This window comes from Bufo bufo, chromosome 2 (genome assembly GCF_905171765.1).
Source record: "Bufo bufo chromosome 2, aBufBuf1.1, whole genome shotgun sequence".
NCBI lineage: Eukaryota > Metazoa > Chordata > Amphibia > Anura > Bufonidae > Bufo > Bufo bufo.
Window position 1 is genome coordinate 142,318,269 of NC_053390.1, and position 22,309 is coordinate 142,340,577.

Here is a 22,309-nt window from a genome sequence, read left to right on the forward strand (position 1 = left end):
AGGGTCATAGCTTTTTTATTTTTGTTAACTGAGCTGTGTGGGGTTTAAGTTTTTGCAGGACGGGCTGTAATTTTTACTGGTACAATTTTGGGGTCTATATGACTTTTTGAGTGCTTTTTATTTCATTTTTTAGGAGGTGAAGTGGGCAAAAATTGCATTTCTGTCAGTGTTTTTTATTTTTATTTTTTATGGGGTTCTCTATGTTGTATATTTGATATGATAATTTTATTCTGTGGGTTGATATGGTTATAGCAACATCAAATTTGTATAGTTTTTTTAATGTTCTACGACTTTTATATCATAAAATCCCTTTTTGTTAAAAACTTTTTTTTGCATCACCAAAATTCCATCAACATAATTGTATGAGGGCTTATTTTTTGTGTGATGGGCTGTAGTTTTTATAGGTATCGTTTTTGGGATGCATATGACTTTTTGATCTTTTTTTATTCAATTGTTTTGGGAGGTGAGGCAAAAAAACAGCAATTCCGCCATTGTTTTTAATTTTTATTTTGTACAGCGTTTACCATGCAGGATTAGTACCATGATCGTTTTTATAGATCATTACAGACGCGGCGTTACCAATTATGTGTAGTTTATTTATTTATTTATTTTAATCTCTTAGAAATGAGCGGATATAGGAGAAGGCAATTTATTTTATTTTTAATTAAGATTTTTATTTATTTACTGGTATTTATTTTTTACATTTATTTTAAACTTTTTTTTATTTTCACACTTTTTTTTATCAAGTTCCACTTGGATCTTGAAGATACAGTGGGGCTGATGGCTGTACTATACTTTGCAATGCTCTATCAGTTTTACGCTGCTAGATGACAACAGTGGACGCCTTTGTAAGGCGTCCGGTTGCCATGGCAACCATCGGATTGCAGCGAAGCAGCCCTATAGTTAAGAGAGGGAGCCCCCTCTCTCTGTTAACCCCTTGGATGCCTCTTACTGCGGCATCTAAGGGGTTGCAGTAGAGCATCAGCATAAAGCTGACACTCGCTGCTGATGGCGGTGGCTCAGGAACGGAGACGCCGCCATCACATACAGCAGGGGAACCCCATCAGGGGCAGGGGGCACAAATGGGGGCAGGGCCGGAATGGAGGGGGTACTGCCAGCATGGAGGGGGCATGGATGGGGCACAGCCAAAAGAGAAGGGGCACAGCCGGCACAGAAGAGGCACGGTCGGCACAGAAGGGGCCCAACCGTCACAGAAGGGGCACGGCAGGACACATCAGGGGGCACAGATGGGAGGGCACAGATTGGGGCACAAATATGCTAATTCCTGATTTCACCTCTGATCTGCAGAGTGCAGATCAGAGCCTGAAACCAGCATTTTTACACTGCCGCAATCCGATTCGCCAGCAATGGACCATTCTAATTGGTCCCTTGCCGGCATTACTGCACTCTGCACTATCCGTGACAGCGGCAGTGCAGGGGCAGAAGCTTTAATCCAAGCGATTTACAGCGCTTGGATTAAAAAGCTGGCATAATGTTTATATACGTGCAGATAGGACGTATATAGCCATATGGCAGTCGTGAAGGAGTTAATATTGATGACCTATACTCAGGATAGGTCATCAATATCAGATTGGCAGGGGTCCGGCACCTGGGCCCCCCGATCAGCTGTATGAAAGAAATGCGAGAGCAGTGCTCACATGCCCCCTCTCTTCTTTCTTCCGCTCGTTGCTGCTCTGTCTATGGCAAAACCAAAAATAAGCCCTACCCCTATAATAAGCCCTAGCACTATTTTGCAGGGTTTTTGGAGTAGGCTTAAAATATAAGCCCTACTCCAAAAATAAGCCCTAGATACAGCCGTATTTTATTTTATATAAAGGGAAGGTGGGGGAAATGTGCGGGCTACAGCAGCTCAGAGCGCTCACTAATGGCTCCTGAGCTGCCATGAAACTGTGGGCGGGCGGGCAGCGCAGCCTTCAGTGAATTAGCATTCAGTGAAGCCGCCAGGCCCGCGCTTACATCGCGGCACTAAGCAGCACCTGGCGGAACGGGCTGGCGGCTTCACTAAATGCTAAATTATGCCGGCAGCCCTCGCTTCCCTTCACTTTCACCTTAGACGGGCTGGTGGCTTCTCTGTATTCCCTGTACTGCCGCAAGCCCGCATGTTCTTAATACTTACATGAAGGAGGCAGCAGGGGGATATCCTTCTCCTCTCTGCTGCCTGGTGGAGCTCCCTATATCTCTCCCGTGCCGTATCAGCTCTCCCTGGTACCGTAGATTGCTGCCTAGGTCCCTTGGGTAAGGACAGCTCAGGGGCAATATACGGTACCAGAATGAAAAATGTGTGGCAAATATGACTATAACCCCCCTCATCCATAGGAATGCACCCATGTACTGCAGTATATGGGTGCATTCCTATGGATGAGGGGGGTTATAGTTATATTTAATTTAAACACTGTCCAAGGACTGTTCTGTAATTGGCATGTGTCTATATAAAACATGTTCATGGAGCTAAAATAAGCCCTACCCCAATAATAAGCCCTAACCCTTTATTTGGAGAAAAAAAAATATATAAGACCCTGTCTTATTTTCGTAGAAACACGGTATTATCAAATATAGAATAACATTTATTTGCCAAAACAACCCTTGACAGAATTTTACTCTATTTTTGCCACGCATGTAAGGATGTTTCCCCTCAACACAATGATAATTCATAATTCTGCTCTAACAGTCTCAGATATAAGACAGGGATTTTCTTTCAAAGACATTTATCACGTGTCCACAAGTGGGAACACTCAGCCTTTTTCATTTTTCCCATAAGCTGCATGGAGGGTGAGTGTGACAAGGTATGGGTGGCAGGGACACCTCCCCCCTTAGTAGGAGTGGGCTGCTCCCGCTTCCTGCCAGGGGAGGGTGGAGTTCTAGTTTAGACAGTGTGGGGAGGAAGCACAGTCTAGAACTCAAACTCCAAGGGTCTTAGGGACCAAACCTTGTTCCAACTCTTCTGTGAGACCACTAATCCAGAGAGACTTCAAGAATACCAAAGATACAGATACAGTACCTGAAAAGCTACAGCTTTACAGTCAGCAGAGTGACCAGCAAGCTACAGCTTTACAGACCCTGCTGCAGGTGAAGGACCACAGCTCTGACACTCATCACTGCAAAGATAGCACATCAGAGGTGCCACTAAATGCCACTTATCCAGCCACCATAACTCATCATCTGGGGATAGAAATTGCACTTTTTCCAAACTACTGCAGGATGGACAAAACTGAAGGGAAAATGCCCCAAGAACAAGCAGGAACTGAAGACAGTTGCAGTAGAGGCCTGGCAGAGCTTTACCAGGGATGAAACCCAGCATCTGGTGATGTCTATGCTTTCCAGACTTCAGGCTGTAATTGACTGCAAAGGATTTGCAACCAAGTATTAAAAAGTGAAAGTTTGATTTATGATTATTATTATGTCCCATTACTTTTAGTCCCTTAACAAGTAGGAGGCACATATGCAAACTGTTGTAATTCCTACACTGTTCACCTGATTTGGATGTAAATACCCTCAAATTAAAGCTGACAGTCTGCAGTTAAAGGACATCTAGTTTGTTTCTTTTCAAATCCATTGTGGTGGTGTATAGAGCCAAAAATGTCCTGACTGTATATGGATAAATCCTGCTAACAATTTCCCTTTAAATTTGAGCCTACATTGATTTTTTTAACTACCAATCTGCTGAAATAAATCCTTACCTTGACATACAAAGGTTCTTTAAGATTTTCAATTAGCAAGGAAACTTTGTCTTCCCAAACAGGGTTAAGGTTCTTGTGTATTGTTTTGCTTCGAAAAACCTCTTTTCCTCCAATTTTAAACTTGACATATGGGTCACTTGTCCCTTCAATAAACAGAAGAAAATCAATGAAGAATATATAGCAACAATACATTAGCTACAAGTATACAGCATACTACATATGATGCTTTTTCTGTCTTTTTGGGTTTTAGAATAACTAGCCTGATGGGAATGTTAAAAATCTAAATAATAAATCTTTATTGGTAAAGAATGTTTAAAAATATGAGGAATAACCCCACTAATAAATAAACAAGCTTAAAGAGGCGTATCCATTGTATGGCTGAGTACATATGGCTGAATACATATAGCTGAATACATATTGGGCCAGATTTATCATTACTCTGACAGCTCACTCCACTTTCACATATAGCAAAAGTCAGTTTTAGCCAAGTCAGATTTATGATCGGCCCTTTAAGACTGTGATAAATGTGGTTTGACGGGTAGCAGTTTATCCGTCAGTAAGCAGCTTTACAAAAGTCGCACGTCTTTACGAAAAGTCGCATGTTCTTGTAAGATAATAAGATAAGCATGGTCCGCACTGGAGTGATTTTGCGCATTTTTTTGTGACTTTTTAGCGACTTTTTAAATGGTCGCAATAGTAAATCTGTCTAGAGATTAATTAACATAAGAAAACACGCCCACTTTCAGAAAACTGGCGAGCATAGTGCAGAGCCAATAAAAGTCGCAAATTTTTGCGCAGTTTAAACGATTGCACAAAAACTTGCGACTTTTTCACTCCATTATTCTGACGAGTTAATGATAAATCTGGCCCATAGACTACCATACACACATGTCAATGGATGGAGCGATGTGCAGATATATGAAGTACTGTACTCTACTTGCGCTCACTAATCCATTACATCCACATCCACTAATATAAGAGGTCACTGAGGCTGACTCATCAGGGTCAATAGTATGCCCCCAGACAGCTATCATAGGACACAGTTAGCCCACACCCTGCCTATGACTTTAAGTGACCAGCCGGTCACTCAATGCTGCCCTCACAAGCGACTGTTATCGCCTAACAGAGTGACTCGCATTGTATGAGGCAGTTATTACACATATTTCAGTAATATGTCCAGCTTTCTATAATTGGCTCGACGCGTTTCCGTGCCTGCATAAATTAGACACTTCAACAGGAGCCTATTGCTATAAGACGCACAGTTTAGGTGATTGTGCAACAATATTCTGCCTAGTTGTTGATACTGGGGTTGGAGCATCGGTTCTATGATGGCCGCTTCGCGGCCGCGTGAGTGCCAAAATTTAAAGGGTCTACACCCCGTCCCCCTGGGCATGACAAAGGACGGCCTGCCAGTCGGATGGGGAAAACTCATACGCCTGCAAGACCACCCTATGAAAGTCGTCACATAACGGGGGCAGTACCAAAGGTAACTAAGTAGACATGGAGAACTTACAAGGCGGCTATACATAAAGATTCAGGAATCCATCATATAGGGAATATCTCAGTGATGCTACAGGTAAAAGAACATACAATGCAAATCATTATATATATATATAGAAACACATCCCATTTAAACCCTAATGAAAACAACGGGAGACCCTGTGGCCGCGACTCACTTAACCTTATTTCCTAAATATTTTATCATCATTTTTTAACTCTCTGTCATGCGATCCCCCTCTTTTGGGTGGCCTTTTTTGGCCGCCGCACCATCGGGAGACCCCGCGACCGTGACTGTGACTCACTTCACTCTTTCCTTCTTTGGTGGTTGTGACTCTCTGTCACATGATCTCCCTCTGTTGGAAGTCCATTTCTGGCCTCCGCATGTTTGGGAGATCCTGTGGCCGCGACTCAATCTACCCCACTTTCTGTCATTGTTCAATTACCCATAACCCTTAGTCATGCGATCCCCCTCTGGTGGGCGTCCATTACTGGCTGCCGCATCATTCGGTGATCCCGTGACTATTATTATTATTATTATTTATTATTAAAGCGCCATTCATTCCATAGCGCTGTACATATGATAAGCGGTGCACATACATAATACAGACAGTTGCACTAATCATAAACAAGACAAGTTACAAACTGGTACAGAAGGAGATAGGGCCCTGCCCGTGAGGGCTTACAATCTACATGGTATGGGAGAAGGACATAGTAGGTGCGGGTTAAGTTGGTCATGGCGGTATAGAGACAGCAGGGTCACGGGTTGTAGGCTTGTCTGAAGAGGTGGGTTTTCAGGTTTCTTTTGAAGGATTCCAATGTAGGTGAGAGTCTGATATGTTGGGGTAGCGAGTTCCAGAGTATGGGGGATGCACGGGAGAAATCTTGGAGTCGATTGTGGGAAGAGGTGATAAGAGGAGAGGAGAGAAGGAGGTCTTGTGAGGATCAGAGAGTGCGTGTGGGGATGTATCGGGAAAGTAGCTCAGAGATGTAGGGAGGGGACAGGTTATGGACGGCCTTGTATGTATTTGTTAGTACTTTGAAGTGAATTCGCTGGGTAATGGGGAGCCAGTGAAGGGATTGGCAGAGGGGCGAGGCATAGGAGTAACAGGGTGAGAGGTGGATTACTCGGGCAGCAGAGTTGAGGATAGATTGGAGGGGTGCGAGAGTGCTAGATGGAAGGCCACAGAGGAGAATGTTGCAGTAGTCTAGGCGGGAGATAATAAGGGCATGTACAAGATTGTCACTTCACTACCTACAGTCTATTTATTAATTTATTATTGCCCATGTAGTATGCACAATGCACTTTTATTGTATATACAATTGTATCATTAATGCCTATGTATTTATTTGTTTATGATCTGTGATACTTACCTCCGATTTTTGGGGGTTGAACTATAGGAGATCATGTGATCGGGATTCATGATCATATGACCCATCCCCCTGACTTCGCCGCTTGTGTGACTGGCCATTAAGCGGCCTCTGAATATCTCGTGGGATCATGACGCGTTTGACGTCATGGAAGGTCCTTTGGTCAAAGGGCGCAGCTGCACTGGCGCAATTGGCCACTGCGCAGTTCACCTGTGCCTTTGAACAATCAGTCTTCCGGATATCACATGACTGACTAATATGTTTTGGATTGGTGGCACGGGTATTTAAATACTAGCTCTCCAGTGGGAAGACTGTACCCCCAGAGGAAGGTTTCAAATCGAAACGCGCATCGGGGTGTGCAGTCTTCCTGTGGACCTGATACCTTTCATATACGGTATGTGACTTTGTTTTGTTTGGACCGCATGTCTGACGATTCCTGTTGTGGTTCTCTGCCTTTTGAACCAATCTTGGTCATGTTATTTATCTATCATCTCCTACAGCTTGCACATGCACTTAACTGTTTGTTATACTCAGCTGTATAGATACAATTATACATCTAGAAAGAGCCACATTTGAGGGTTGATATTTTTGCCCTTTACTCATAATAGATAATACGCACTTGCACTTTTACATTTGATGCATTCATTTGCATTGTGGATACTCTTTTTAAGTGTATATTTTGTATAGGAGCTTTTTTATATACAGGCGCTTATACCTTTGGTCACTTACCTTATCATTCTGTCATACTGGATAAACTCTCCCAGGATTTTACTGCACTTTTTGCACTTGTTCGTCATCTCTTTGTATATGTTTTTAACAATATGCTCAATAAAATAATATTTTTTAGCTTAATAGTTCTCAGTGTTTCTTTATAGGTTATCTAGTTATCCTCTGAGTTAAGCTCTAGTTAGGGGCTTCATTGTTTTTCCACGCCATTCTTTATGTAACCTATTTCTGCACTAATTATCATAGGACACAGTTAGCCCACACACTGCCTATGACTTTAAGTGACCAGCCGGTCACTCAATGCTGCCCTGCCCTCACAAGCGACTGTTATCGCCTAACAGAGTGCCTCGCATTGTATGAGGCAGTTATTACACATATTTCAGTAATATGTCCAGCTTTCTATAATTGGCTCGACGCGTTTCCGTGCCTGCATAAATTAGACACTTCAACAGGAGCCTATTGCTATAAGACGCACAGTTTAGGTGATTGTGCAACAATATTCTGCCTAGTTGTTGATACTGGGGTTGGAGCATCGGTTCTATGATGGCCGCTTCGCGGCCGCGTGAGTGCCAAAATTTAAAGGGTCTACACCCCGTCCCCCTGGGCATGACAAAGGACGGCCTGCCAGTCGGATGGGGAAAACTCCTTACTCATACGCCTGCAAGACCACCCTATGAGTGTCGTCACATAACGGGGGCAGTACCAAAGGTAACTAAGTAAACATGGGGAACTTACAAGGCGGCTATACATAAAGATTCGGGAATCCATCATATAGGGAATATCTCGGTGATGCTACAGGTAAAAGAACATACAATGCAAATCTATATATATATAGAAACACATCCCATTTAAACCCTAATGAAAACAACGGGGACGATGATAAACCATCGTCTCCAGATACAGTACATAGGGAAAGCAAAATCACCCAAATAACTGAAAGGCAATTAAGTTGAGTAGATATCTAAATGAATAATGTGAATGAGATAGTATCATTCAGACCCATAGGTTTGGTTGTATTTAACCTAAATATCCACTGAGCTTCCTTTTGAAGCAGTAACAAGTCCCAGTTGCCACCTCTCGGCGACCTTTTTATCAATTCAATGCCCTGAAAACTCACCTACTCAATCTTGCCATCATGGCACTTACTGATGTGGCAGGCTACCGGTGTGTCATTCAATTTGGCTATATCCGAGATATGTTCGCCAATACGTCGTCACAACTCGCGTTTGGTTTTACCAACGTATTTAATCCCGCAGACACACAACATTAGGTACACAACCCCCACGGATTTACAGTTAACAAATGATCTAATAAAAAAAGGCTCTATCAGTGGTGCTGCCCGTAAAAGATTTACCCCTACGTATGTATCTGCAGAACCACATGGGAAGGTGCCAACCAAGTTGTTCTGTAACCATATTTGTTGGCTAGGCCCTTGATATAAACTATGAACAAGTCGGTCCCGTAGATTTTGACTCCGGTGGTAAGTGATGGCAGGATGCACAGGAACAATGCTACCAATATCTGGATCACTTCGCAGAATATCCCAATTCTCAGATAATATCTGCCTTACTTCCTTATGCGCTTTGTCATAAGTCCCAATAATTCAGAGTGTATTAGGCTACTTTCACACTTGCGGCAGAGTGATACGGCAAGCAGTTCCATCGCTGCATGCAAACGGACAGCATTTGTGATCCGGCAATCTGCATGCAAACGGACAGCATTTGTAGACGGATCCGGATGTGGATCCGTCTCACAAATGCATTGCAAGAACGGATCCGTTTATATATTTTTTCACATTTTTAAAGGTCTGCGCATACGCAGACCGGAAGGACGGATCCAGCATTGCAGTATTTTTTATGATGGATCCGGCACTAATACATTCCTATGGAAAAAAATCCGGCTTTCAGGCAAGTGTCCAGTTTTTTGGCCGGAGATAAAACTGCAGCATGCTGCTGTATTATCTCCGTCCTGAACAGTCAAAAAGACTGAACTGAAGACATCCTGATGCATCCTTAATGCAGTGCTTCTCAAATAGTGGGGCGCGCCCCCCAGGGGGGGCGCCAGGCTCCGTAAAGGGGGGCTCGTTCAGGGCCGGCCTTTGGGGTGTGCGAATTTCTTCTGTATAATGCCGGCAGGCAGGCCGGGCGGCCGGCGCGTCCCTCAGTGATGTCACGTGCCTGCGCCGCCTGCTTTATGAATGAAGCAGGCGGCGCAGACAAGTGACGTCACTGAGGGACGCGCCGGCCGCCCGGCCCGCCTGCCGGCATTATACAGAAGAAATTCGGATATACGGTACTATTAGGAGTGAGGGGGGCATGTTTAATAACTTTAAACGGCGGCGGCGGGCACACGGAATCTGTAGATGGCACAGTTAAGGGGTGGCGGTCTGTGGATGGCACTGTTATGGGCTGGGGGGGGCACTGTGGATGGCACTGTTATGGGGTGGGGGGTCTGTGGATGGCACATATATAACAGTGCCAGCCACAGATCCCCCCCATAAGTGTCCGTCATCCACAGATCCCCCCATAAGTGTCCATCATCCACAGATCCCCCCATAAGTGTCCGTCATCCACAGATCCCCCCATAAGTGTCCGTCATCCACAGATCCCCCCATAAGTGTCCGTCATCCACAGATCCCCCATAAGTGTCTGTCATCCACAGATCCCCCCATAAGTGTCCGTCATCCACAGATCCCCCCATAAGAGTCCATCATCCACAGATCCCCCCATAAGTGTCCGTCATCCACAGATCCCCCCATAAGTGTCCGTCATCCACAGATCCCCCCATAAGTGTCCGTCATCCACAGATCCCCCCATAAGTGTCCGTCATCCACAGATCCCCCCATAAGTGTCCGTCATCCACAGATCCCCCCATAAGTGTCCGTCATCCACAGATCCCCCATAAGTGTCCGTCATCCACAGATCCCCCCATAAGTGTCCGTCATCCACAGATCCCCCCATAAGTGTCCGTCATCCACAGATCCCCCCATAAGTGTCCGTCATCCACAGATCCCCCCATAAGTGTCCGTCATCCACAGATCCCCCCATAAGTGTCCGTCATCCACAGATCCCCCCATAAGTGTCCGTCATCCACAGATCCCCCCATAAGTGTCCGTCATCCACAGATCCCCCCATAAGTGTGTGTCCGATACACATTTCTTTCTTTTTTTATTCTCTTATACGTTAATAAGGATACAGTGTTATGCAGAGGTGTACTTATAACAATTTTATAGACAAATGATACTATTTACAGTCGCGCGGGGGGCGCAAAATGTTTTCTTCTTCCTAGGGGGGGCATGACAGAAAATAATTGAGAAGCACTGCCTTAATGGAATGCTCTCCATTCAGAATGCATAGGGATAAAACTGATCAGTTCTATTCCGGTATAGAGCCCCTAGGACGGAACTCTATGCCGGAAAAGAAAAACACTAGTTTGAAAGTACCCTTATCCTGCTGTTCCCTTGTTTTCGGGTATAGCAGTTGTTCACGACTCACACTCAGTGAGTGCTGGAAGGCCTGTTTTAAAACATATTGGGGATAACCGCGATCAGTAAATCTTTGTTGCAGGTCCCTGGCTGCATGTCTAAAATCAGAAATTTGAGAACAATTTCTTTGGACCCTCAGGTATTGCCCTTTGGGTATACCTCTTTTAAGGGTTACCGGATATCCACTTTGCCACCATAGGAGGTTATTCGTGGAAGTAGATTTTTGAAAAATACTCGTATCAATGTGACCAAATTCATTGATGGAAATTGAAAGGTCCAGAAATGATATACACTTCTCATGAACTTCTGATGTGAAGACCAGGCCAAGCTGATTCAGATTAAGGACTGCAACAAATTCCTGAAATTGCATCTTAGTGCCACGCCATAGGATCAGTACATCATCGTTGTACTTGATCCATAACAGGATCTGAGATGTAAAGGGCTCAAGGCCATCGCTGAATATAATTTCTCTCTCCCACCAGCCCAGGTAGAGATTGGTGAAGGTAGGGGCACATGGGCTCCCCATCGTCACTCCTCTGAGCTGGTGGAAGATCTGAGAATCAAAAATAAATACATTATGTGTAAGCACGAACTCAAGGAGCTCCATGACCAACAGATGTTGCGCCCTTTGCTGCAAAAACGTTAGTACTGCTCTACAGCCCAACTCATGGGGAATTAAGCTGTAGAGGGCCTCAACATCCAGGCTAGCCAGAATGGTGCCCCCTTCACATGGATGTTATTGGAGAAGAACATCCATTGTGTCCCTTGCGTATAAGGGCAAACTAGCCACAAATGGTCTCAAAATGGTGTCTACGTAGGTGCTGATGTTAGCAGTCAACCTCCCTACACCCGACACAACTGGCCTGCCTTTTAGGGGGTTCGACCCCATATGCAACTTAGGAAGACTATTAAACGCAGCCAAAACAGGGAATTCTGGAAGTAGAAAGGCAAATTCAGCTTTATTAAACAAGTTGGTATCAAGGGCTCTTTGTAGGATCTGTGATAACTCTTTTTTAAAAATCAGTGTGGGATCAGATGGCAACTTTCTGTACACATTTTTTGATATAACTCATGTCCCAGAATAACAATGTTATCACCTTTATCCAATTGTTTTATTATATCACAGTCCTGCTGAAGCCCTCTCATTGCCTCTCTCTCATCCCTATTCAAATTGTCTGGGCCCCTTGTGTGCATTTCTAAGGTACGCAATTTATTAGTAACAACTGACACAAACGTGTCCACTGGTGTAGTATCCAGTGGAAGTTTCCTTGAAGGTGGTCTCAAAGCGGTAAATGGACCATCTCCTTCTTCCCGCGTAAGGTCCGCAAGTAATTGGACATCAGGGAGGTCTTGGGGTTTAATTCCCAGCTCCTTACATTTACGACGATCATTCGTCATAAAGAATTTACGCCACTTTAATCTTCGTGCAAAGAGGTATATATTCTTTACCCATCCAAAGAGATTAAATCCCTTGATGGGTACAAAAGAGAGGCCTCTTTGGAGAACTTGCATTTCAAGGTCACATAAAACACGTGATGAAAAATTCACTATTTGTAAATCGCAGGTCTGACCTAACCAACTTATTTCTTGTTTCTCAGCAGGTATTGAGACATTGGGGGAGTGTTGTCTCTAAAATTTCTACTACCACGTCCTCTTCTGCTTCTACCTCTAGCACCTTGTGGTCATCTAAGAGATTGTGCGTTCTGTCCTCTGCTAGGAGCTGGCTGATCAAGTTCAGTCTCACACTCGGATGAGGACACGTCCATGTCCAACTCCAGAGCATCAGTGTGTTTGGTACTGTAGTCAAGTACCCTCCCCTCTCTGAAGTCTTTTATATCCCTAATAAATAACAGGTGTTTTTTTTCCTTAAGCTGTACAGTATATCTTTCAATTGCTAGTTGGAGATTGGATTATTTTCTACTGAACTCAGTGTGTGTATTGAACTTCTTAATCTTCTCAATACTCTCTTTTAGTTCAGTTTCAGTAGTGGATAGGACCACTTTCTCCTCTTCAAGAAGCAACTTCATCAGCCTAAGTAAAGAATCAATAGACTCCTCTTCCCATTTTTTTATAAACTCATTTGATTTTAAACGAGCTGACGGAGTTATAGGATTATGTAAACCTCTGGGGACTATCCTGTTCCTATTATAATTTTCCAGGGACTGGGCCTCCCACCAGGACCGAATAAAGTTCTTATACGCTGTTCAAAAAAATAAAGGGAACACTTAAACAACACAATGTAACTCCAAGTCAATCACACTTCTATGAAATCAAACTGTCCACTTAGGAAGCAACACTGAGTGACAATCAATTTCACATGCTGTTGTGCAAATGGGATAGACAACAGGTGGAAATTATAGGCAATTAGCAAGACACCCCCAATAAAGGAGTGGTTCTGCAGGTGGTGACCACAGACCAATTCTCAGTTCCTATGCTTCCTGGCTGATGTTTTGGTCACTTTTGAATGCTGGCGGTGCTTTCACTCTAGTGGTAGCATGAGACGGAGTCTACAACCCACACAAGTGGCTCAGGTAGTGCAGCTTAACCAGGATGGCACATCAATGCGAGCTGTGGCAAGAAGACGTGGAGGAGGCCGTAGGAGGGCAACAACCCAGCAGCAGGACCGCTACCTCCGCCTTTGTGCAAGGAGGAACAGGAGGAGCACTGCCAGAGCCCTGCAAAATGACCTCCAGCAGGCCACAAATGTGCATGTGTCTGCTCAAACGGTCAGAAACAGACTTCATGAGGGTGATATGAGGGCCCGACGTCCACAGGTGGGGGGTTGGGCTGTAAGCCCAACACCGTGCAGGACGTTTGGCATTTGCCAGAGAACACCAAGATTGGCAAATTCGCCACTGGCGCCCTGTGCTCTTCACAGATGAAAGCAGGTTCACACTGAGCACATGTGACAGACGTGACAGAGTCTTGAGATGCCACAGAGAAAGTTCTGCTGCCTGCAACATCCTCCAGCATGACCAGTTTGGCATTGGGTCAGTAATGGTGTGGGGTGGCATTTCTTTGGAGGGCCGCACAGCCCTCCATGTGCTCGCCAGAGGTAGCCTGACTGCCATTAGGTACCGAGATGAGATCCTCAGACCCCTTGTGAGACCATATGCTGGTGCGGTTGGCCCTGGGTTCCTCCTAATGCAAGACAATGCTAGACCTCATGTGGCTGGAGTATGTCAGCAGTTCCTGCAAGACGAAGGCATTGATGCTATGGACCTGCCCGCCCGTTCCCCAGACCTGAATCCAATTGAGCACATCTGGGACATCATGTCTCGCTCTATCCACCAATGTCACGTTGCACCACAGACTGTCCAGGAGTTGGCAGATGCTTTAGTCCCGGTCTGGGAGGAGATCCCTCAGGAGACCGTCCGCCACCTCATCAGGAGCATGCACAGGCGTTGTAGGGAGGTCATACAGGCACGTGGAGGCCACACACACTACTGAGCCTCATTTTGACTTGTTTTAAGGACATTACATCAAAGTTGTATCAGCCTGTAGTGTGTTTTTCCACTTTAATTTTGAGGGTGACTCCAAATCCAGACCTCCATGGGTTGAAAAATTTGATTTCCATTTTTAAATTTTCGTGTGATTTTTTTTGTCAGCACATTCAACTATGTAAAGAACAAAGTATTTCAGAAGAATATTTAATTAATTCAGATCTAGGATGTGTTATTTTTGTGTTCCCTTTATTTTTTTGAGCAGTGTATATGTGTGTCAATTGTTTAAATGAGGTGGAAATACTTTGCGATTGATAGGATGTGGGTAATGTTTTTCAGAAAAAACTTCATTTGAATCACCCATCCATTCCTCAGTATTGATGTTCCCTGAAAGTAAGCCTGCCATTCCCCTTTATCACACTAAATAATATTGTTAAATGGATTAGGCAGTGGCTGAGGGACAGACAACAGAGGGTTGTAGTCAATGGAGTATATTCAGACCATGGTATTGTTACCCGTGGGGTACCTCAGGGATCTGTTCTGGGACCCATATTGTTTAATATACTTATCAGCGAAATTGCAGAAGGCCTCGATGGTAAGGTGTGTCTTTTTGCTGATGACACAAAGATTTGTAACAGGGTTGATGCTCCTGGAGGGATACACCGAATGGAAAAGGATTTAGAAAAACTAGAGAAATGGTCAAAAATCTGGCAACTAAAATCTAATGTTGATAAGTGCAAGATAATGCACCTGGGGCGTAAAAACCCAAGAGCAGAATATAAAATCAGTGATACAGTCCTAACCTCAGTATCTGAGGAAATGGATTTAGGGGTTATTATTTCAGAAGACTTAAAGGTAGGCAGACAATGTCATATAGTAGCAGGAAATGCTAGCAGAATGCTTGGGTGTATAGGGAGAGGCATTACCAGTAGAAAGAGGGAGGTGCTCATGCCGCTCTACAGAGCACTAGTAAGACCTCATTTGGAGTATTGTGCTCAGTACTGGAGACCATATCTCCAGAAGGATATTGATACTTTGGAGAGAGTTCAGAGAAGAGCTACTAAACTGGTACATGGATTGCAGGATAAAACTTACCAGGAAAGATTAAAGGACCTTAACATGTACAGCTTGAAAGAAAGACGAGACAGAGGGTATATGATAGAAACTTTTAAATACATAAAGGGAATCAACAAGGTAAAAGAGGAGAAAATATTTAAAAGTAGAAAAACATCTACAAGAGGACATAGTTTTAAATTAGAGGGGCAAAGGTTTAAAAGTAATATCAGGAAGTATTACTTTACTGAGAGAGTAGTGGATGCATGGAATAGACTTCCTGCAGAAGTGGTAGCTGCAAATACAGTGGAGGAGTTTAAGCATGCATGGGATAGGCATAAGGCCATCCTTCATATAAGATAGGGCCAGGGGCTATTCATAGTATTCAGTATATTGGGCAGACTAGATGCCGACACATTCTATGCTTCTACACTGCGTGCAGATTAGGCAAATGAGTATTTTGACCACATCATCCTCTTTATGCATGTTGTCTTACTCCAAGCTGTATAGGCTCGAAAGCCTACTACCAATTAAGCATATTAGGTGATGTGCATCTCTGTAATGAGAAGGGGTGTGGTCTAATGACATCAACACCCTATATTAGGTGTGCATAATTATTAGGCAACTTCCTTTCCTTTGGCAAAATGGGTCAAAAGAAGGACTTGACAGGCTCAGAAAAGTCAAAAATAGTGAGATATCTTGCAGAGGGATGCAGCACTCTTAAAATTGCAAAGCTTCTGAAGCGTGATCATCGAACAATCAAGCGTTTCATTCAAAATAGTCAACAGGGTCGCAAGAAGCGTGTGGAAAAACCAAGGCGCAAAATAACTGCCCATGAACTGAGAAAAGTCAAGCGTGCAGCTGCCAAGATGCCACTTGCCACCAGTTTGGCCATATTTCAGAGCTGCAACATCACTGGAGTGCCCAAAAGCACAAGGTGTGCAATACTCAGAGACATGGCCAAGGTAAGAAAGGCTGAAAGACGACCACCACTGAACAAGACACACAAGCTGAAACGTCAAGACTGGGCCAAGAAATATCTCAAGACTGATTTTTCTAAGGTTTTATGGACTGATGAAATAAGAGTGAGTCTTGATGGGCCAGATGGATGGGCCCGTGGCTGGATTGGTAAAGGGCAGAGAGCTCCAGTCCGACTCAGACGCCAGCAAGGTGGAGGTGGAGTACTGGTTTGGGCTGGTATCAAAGATGAGCTTGTGGGGCCTTTTCGGGTTGAGGATGGAGTCAAGCTCAACTCCCAGTCCTACTGCCAGTTTCTGGAAGACACCTTCTTCAAGCAGTGGTACAGGAAGAAGTCTGCATCCTTCAAGAAAAACATGATTTTCATGCAGGACAATGCTCCATCACACGCGTCCAAGTACTCCACAGCGTGGCTGGCAAGAAAGGGTATAAAAGAAGAAAATCTAATGACATGGCCTCCTTGTTCACCTGATCTGAACCCCATTGAGAACCTGTGGTCCATCATCAAATGTGAGATTTACAAGGAGGGAAAACAGTACACATCTCTGAACAGTGTCTGGGAGGCTGTGGTTGCTGCTGCACGCAATGTTGATGGTGAACAGATCAAAACACTGACAGAATCCATGGATGGCAGGCTTTTGAGTGTCCTTGCAAAGAAAGGTGGCTATATTGGTCACTGATTTGTTTTTGTTTTGTTTTTGAATGTCAGAAATGTATATTTGTGAATGTTGAGATGTTATATTGGTTTCACTGGTAAAAATAAATAATTGAAATGGGTATATATTTGTTTTTTGTTAAGTTGCCTAATAATTATGCACAGTAATAGTCACCTGCACACACAGATATCCCCCTAAAATAGCTAAAACTAAAAACAAACTAAAAACTACTTCCAAAAATATTCAGCTTTGATATTAATGAGTTTTTTGGGTTCATTGAGAACATGGTTGTTGTTCAATAATAAAATTAATCCTCAAAAATACAACTTGCCTAATAATTCTGCACTCCCTGTATGAATAGGTCAGTTTTCAGGGCATTGAATTGATAAAAAGGTCGCCGAGAGGTGGCAACTGGGACTTGTTACTGCTTCAAAAGGAAGCTCAGTCGATATTTAGGATAAATACAACCAAACCTATGGGTCTGAATGATACTATCTCATTCACATCATTCATTTAGACATCTACTCAACTTAATTGCCTTTCAGTTATTTGCCTGATTTTGCTTTCACTATCTACTGTATCTGGGGACGATGGTTTACATAGAAACATAGTATATAAGGCCGAAAAAAGACATTTGTCCATCCAGTTCCGCCTGTTATCCTGCAAGTTGATCCAGAGGAAGGCAAAAAAAAAAATATGAGAGGTACAAGCCAATTTTCCCCACTTAAGGGGGAAAAAATTATTTCCCGACTCCAATCAGGCAATCAGAATAACTCCTTGGATCAACGACCCCTCTCTAGTAGCTATAGCCTGTAATATTATTACGCTCCAGAAATACATCCAGGCCCCTCTTGAATTCTTTTATTGTACTCACCATCACCACCTCCTCAGACAGAGAGTTCCATAGTGTCACTGCTCCTACCGTAAAGAATCCTTTTCTATGTTTGTGTACAAACCTTCTTTTCTCCAGACACAGAGGGTGTCCCCTCATCACAGTCATAGTCCTGGGGATAAATGGATGATGGGAGAGATCTCTGTACTGTCCCCTGATATATTTATACATAGCAATTAGATCTCCCCTCAGTCGTCTTTTTTCTAAAGTGAATAACCCTAATGTTGATAATCTTTCAGGGTATCGTAGTTGCCCCATTCCAGTTATTACTTTAGTTACCCTCCTCTGAACCCTCTCCAGCTCTGCTATGTCTGCCTTGTTCACAGGAGTCCAGAAATGTACACAGTACTCCATGTGTAATCTGATTAGTGATTTGTAAAGTGGTAGGACTATGTTCTCATCACAGGCATCTATGCCCCTTTTGATGCAACCCATTATCTTATTGGCCTTGGCAGCAGCTGCCTTTTTACTGCTTAGTTTGCTGTAAAAAGGTCCTTTTCCCATGTCAGTGTTACCAAGTGTTTTACCATTTAGTATGTATGGGTGATTTGCATTATTCCTTCCCATGTGCATAACCTTACATTTGTCAGTGTTAAACCTCTGCCACTTCTCTGCCCAAGCCTCTAATCTATCCAGATCCATCTGTAGTAGTATACTGTCCTCTTCAGTGTAATTACTTTACACAGTTTAGTGTCATCTGCAAAAATTTATATTTTACTGTGCAAGCCTTCTACAAGATCATTAATAAATATATTGAAGATAATAGGGCCCAATACTGCCCCCTGAGTTACACCGCTAGTGACAGTGACCCAATCTGAGTGTGTACCATTAATAACCACCCTCTGTTTTCTATCATTGAGCCAGTTACTTACCCACATACAGACATTTTCTCCCAGTCCGAGCATTCTCATTTAATATACAAATCTTTTATGTGGTACAGTATCAAATGCTTTGGAGAAGTCCAGATATACGACATCCATTGATTTACCACTGTCAAGTCTAGAACAAACCTCCTCATAGAAACTGATTAAATTAGTTTGACATGACCGATCCTTCATAAAGCCATGCTGATATGATGTTCTTTGCTTGTTTTCATTGAGATCCTCCAAGATAGCATCTCTTAGAAAACTTTCAAACAGTTTACCCACAACAGATGTTAAACGTACCGTCTATAGTTTCTGGGGTCTGTTTTTGCACCCTTTTTGAATATTGGCACCACATTTGCTATGCTCCAATCCTGTGGAACACACCCTGTCAGTACAGAGTCTGTAAATATCAGAAATAAGGGTCTGGTTATGACATTACTTAATTCTCTTAGGATACGGGGGTGTATGCCATCTGGTCCTGGCGATTTGTCTATTTTAATCTTTTTAAGTCACTGTTGTACTTCTTCCTGGGTCAGATAGGACACTTTTAATGAGGAATTTACTTTTACATTCTGCATTTCTTCTGACAGTTTATTTTCCTCAGTGAATACAGTGGGGAAAAAAATATTTAATAGCTTTGCTTTCTCCCCATCGCTCTCTGCAACTTCCCCCTCATTGCTCTCTAGAGGGCCGACACCTTCAGATTTATACTTTTTACCATTTATATAATTGAAGAACATTTTAGGATTAGTTTTGCTCTCTTGGCAATTAATCTCTTGGTCTCTAGTTTGGCAGCTTTTATTTGTTTTTTACATATTCTATTTTTTTCCTTATAGTTTTTCAGTGCTTCCGTGCTACCCTCCTGTTTTAGTGATTTAAATGCATTCTTTTTGTCATGTATTGCTTTCTTTATAGTTCTATATAACCACATTGGTTTCTTCTTGTTCCTTAACCCTTTATTCCTATAAGGTATGTACCTCTCACAATTAGATTTTAGGATGCTTTTAAAAATATCCCATTTTGTGGCTGTGTTTTTATTTTTGAGGACTTTGTCCCAGTTAGTTACGCCTATGGCCTCTCTTAGTTGGCTAAATGTAGTTTTGAAGTTTGGTATTTTTGTTCCTCCCTGTAGAAATGCTTGTTTGAAGGATAATTGGAAGGTTATTACTTTATTGTCACTATTTCCCAGGTATTCCCCGACCTGCACATCTGTTGTTCTGTCAGGTCTTTTGGTTAATACTAAGTCCAGTAAGGCTGTACCTCTAGTCGGGTTCTGAACCAGTTGGGAAAGTTAATTGTCTTTGGATATTGCCAAGAACCTGTTTCCTTTATGAGATGTATAGCTTTCAGTTTCCCAGTCTATATCAGGGTAGATGAAGTCCCCCATAATAACCACCTCATTATGATTTGCAGCCTTGTCTATCTAATTTAGTAGTAGATTTTCAGTGGACTCTGTGGTATATTAGGTGGTTTATAATAAACTTCTATTAGTAATTTATTATTGTTTTTGCCTCCATGTATTTCTACCCACAGTGACTCCACATGTTCATGTCCCTCACTTATATCTTCTCGGACTGTGGGCTTTAGACAGGACTTTATATAAAGGAAGACCCCTCCCCCTCTCCATATTTGACGATCCTTTCTAAACAGACTGTAACCTTGTACATTAACTGCCCAGTCATAGCTATCATCCAGCCATGTCTCAGTTATTCCCACTATGTCATAGTCCTCCTCACACATCACTAATTCCAGTTCCCCAGTTTTATTAGTCAGGCTTCTGGCATTAGTATACATACAATTAAGAGGTTTATGTATATTTTTTACCCTACACCTTTCCTTCTGAACTGTTCTAGTCCCTCCTTCCATTCCTCCTCCAGTCCCACTACCTTGCCCCTGGTCTCTATCTGCACTATCTTCCCCTCCTATAACGTAATTACCCTTCCCCCAGTCCCTAGTTTGAACACTCCTCCAACCTTCTAGCCATCTTTCCCCCCAACACAGCTGCCCCTTCCCTATTGAGGTGCAGCCCATCCCTACGATAGAGCCTGTAGCTGACAGAGAAGTCAGTCCAGTTCTCCAGGAACCCAAACCAGTTCTTGAGCCACTTGTTAACCTCCCTAATCTCCCGCTGCCTTTCTTGTGTGGCTCGTGGTACAGGCAGTATTTCGGAAAACACTTTGCCCTAAGATTTTGACCTAAATCCCTAAAATCATTTTTAAGGACTCTCCACCTTCCTCTAACTTTGTCATTGGTTCCGATATGAACCATGACTGCTGGATCTTCTCCAGCCCCTCCCAGTAATCTGTCAACCCGATCCGTGATGTGTTGAACTCTAGCGCCAGGAATACAACACACTGTTCGGCGATCACGGTCTTTGTGACAGATTGCCCTTTCTGTACCCCTAATAATAGAGTCTCCCACTACCAGCACCTGTCTGCCCTGCCCTGCTCTCCTGCTTACTGGAGCTGACATTCCCCTGACTGGCAGAGGAAGTGTCCGGCTGCAGCAGTGCTGTCTCTGAACCGACATCCCCCTCATCTGCCAACCGTGCAAACTTGTTGGGGTGTGAGAGATCAGGTGTAGCCTCCCTTGCACTTTTCCCTCTACCCCGCTTTCTAACTGTTACCCAGCTAACTACCTCACTTTCCTCAGCCTCCTCTCTGTCACCCTCCCCCTCATCTACCCCATAGAGTGCTTGCTCAGTGAGCAGCAAACTCTTTTCCAAATTATTAACGCCTCTCAGTGTTGAAACTCGCCCGTTTAGATACTCAGTTTGTGATTCCAAACGAGTAATTTGCTCACATTTTTAACAATGATATACACCCTCGAACAGCTGTTCTAAGACTGCATACATCAGAGAAGATGTGCACTGGACTACGCTATCAATAATAGGAACACATACTAGATGGGGATTACACAAAGAAAGCGAAAAATACAATATAATGCAGTAATGAGAAACTGATTTACTTCAGTCCCCCACTGAAGTCCCTGAATCTGAAGTCCCTGAATCTAAAGTCGCACACTTATACAAACACAAACTTAAATCAAACACGCAACGCGCAAACTCGCGTTATATGCCTGCTTATATAAACCTGCCTGTTTTGTTTCCTCTGGATTCAAAGGACTGGGCTGCCCTCAGGGTTGGCTTTTTACCTTCTAATTAGACACCCACACCCTAATTACACACCCTGGAGAAGAGAATTTATTTTTTTTATCACTGAATATTCTCAGCTGCTTTGCAATGAACCTTGCAGCAGAAGCAAGTCACAGTGTACAATAAAGTCGGATACAGCCACTCAGCAATGCACACAAATAATTTAGTTCTCAGATACTCCCTCACTTAATCTAAAGTCGCACACTTATACAAAGACACACTTAAATCAAACACGCAACGCACAAACTTGCGTTATATGCCTGCTTATATAAATAGAGCTCTCAAAACCAGCCTGCTTTGTTTCCTCTGGATTCATTCATTTAGATATCCACTCAACTTAATTGCCTTTCAGTTATTTGCGTGATTTTGCTTTCCCTATGTACTGTATCCGGGGACGATGGTTTATCATCGTCCCCGTTGTTTTCATTAGGGTTTAAATGGGATGTGTTTCTATATATATATCTAGATTTGCATTGTATGTTCTTTTACCT

The 22,309-nt window shown here is 43.3% G+C and overlaps 1 protein-coding gene across 1 annotated transcript in view; it reads right to left on the minus strand.

Annotated features, from left to right (window-relative positions):
- Positions 1–22,309, minus strand: part of MCTP1 (multiple C2 and transmembrane domain containing 1) — a 796,241-nt gene that overhangs the window by 612,954 nt on the left and 160,978 nt on the right. Inside the window, exon 4 of the mRNA XM_040421550.1 lies at positions 3,699–3,841. Coding sequence (XP_040277484.1) covers positions 3,699–3,841 — 143 coding nt within the window. The remainder of the gene's footprint in view (positions 1–3,698; positions 3,842–22,309) is intronic.